A 1268-nucleotide genomic window follows, 5' to 3' on the forward strand; every position below is an offset into this window, starting at 1 on the left:
TGTTTCCTCTAAAGTCACTTGTCTCCACATCAGGAATTAGGTCAGCAGCAGCCTCCAGAGCCATAGCCACAGCTGGAGGCACCATCTTGCCGACCGCTGTCCCTGTCACAGGAGTTGGAGCTCTGGCGCCGGCATCGGTGGGACCTGCTGCGCCTGTGGTGGCTCAGGCAGCAGCTCCCCTCAGAGCTGGGACCACCGCAGCCCCCAGGGCTTGGAGCACAGCAGGAGGAGGCTGGAGGCAGACACTGTGCTGTGCTCTTTGGGAGGCATTTAGGTGAGGGGCACTTGGGCGGAGGCTGGCACTGCTGCTGGTTCTGCTGGCAGGACATCTTGGCAGGAGGTGAGAGCCTGGATAGATAAAAGGAAAAGCTCAACGCAAAAGCTCCAGGCTAGTGTTTCCTCTACGAATGGTTTTATGAAGTCCTAAGACTGGTTGCTTCCTGAGATATATACTTCAGGAATAAAAACAGAAACTGATCTCAAGTAAAACTGGCCTGGTAAGATGTTTCCTTCCACTTTTCCCTCTTCCAGAAAAGAATATTGGTGTCTTCTAATTGGGCCCCAAGTCCTCCTGTCTTCAGAGAAACACTGATGCAAAAACACCTAATTGAGTAATGATTCTCAGAGAATATCACTGGGCATGTATGCATCTCTTAGGAAGAGTAGAGAGAATGCTGAGAGCCAGGGCTCTGGTGTGTCAGAGACTTCCATGCACCCCAAAGAGGTTCCTTCCTCACTGCCCCTTCACGTACCCTCAGTTGCCCTCTGAAGTCCTCTTCCTGCTGTGTGTACATCTGACACCTCTGCTTCCCCCTGCCCTAGTAAAATCTGGGCTTATCTTCCCCAGACATCCCCAGCTGTGGGTCCCCTCTAGGTACTTACCCGATACAGAAGATACTAAGGAGAAGAAGGCTGTTCTTTAGGAGGCTGTGGATGAGGAGCCCAAAATAAGAGCCTTTTTATCTTGTGCAGGGTTGGTGATGCACAGCCCAGGCATGCTGCTTTCACAAGGGGAGGTGGCAGAGCCAAACACTCCCATCCCAGGCCTCCAGCATCTTCCTTCATGCTTGCCAAGATGCCTGTCAAGAGGAAACCAGGAAGTCTTGATGGCAGATCTCCACATGTGTTGGGGACCTGTCATTTCTTCTCCTTTCACTCATTCAGCTCAGATGCTTTAGTCTGAGCTCTGTCCCTTGCATTTTGCAGTGAGAATGTATAGATGCATATGACACATTTCCTGACCTTGAGCCTTTCAAAGTTAACTGGAC

At 51.3% G+C, this 1268-nt stretch overlaps 1 protein-coding gene across 1 annotated transcript; it reads right to left on the reverse strand.

Annotated features, from left to right (window-relative positions):
* Window positions 1–41: 41 nt before the first annotated feature.
* LOC105531270 (late cornified envelope protein 3B-like) lies at window positions 42–329 on the reverse strand. Its single transcript, XM_011969151.1, has one exon. It carries the CDS (start codon window positions 327–329, stop codon window positions 42–44), a length of 288 nt encoding a protein of 95 aa, XP_011824541.1.
* Between the last annotated feature and the right edge of the window lie 939 nt (window positions 330–1268).

Source organism: Mandrillus leucophaeus, unplaced genomic scaffold (genome assembly GCF_000951045.1).
Source record: "Mandrillus leucophaeus isolate KB7577 unplaced genomic scaffold, Mleu.le_1.0 Scaffold8784, whole genome shotgun sequence".
Taxonomy (NCBI): domain Eukaryota; kingdom Metazoa; phylum Chordata; class Mammalia; order Primates; family Cercopithecidae; genus Mandrillus; species Mandrillus leucophaeus.

Excerpts from the sequence above, each read along its gene's own strand:
- LOC105531270 (XM_011969151.1), bottom strand. The coding sequence starts at position 329 with ATGTCCTGCCAGCAGAACCAGCAGCAGTGCCAGCCTCCGCCCAAGTGC.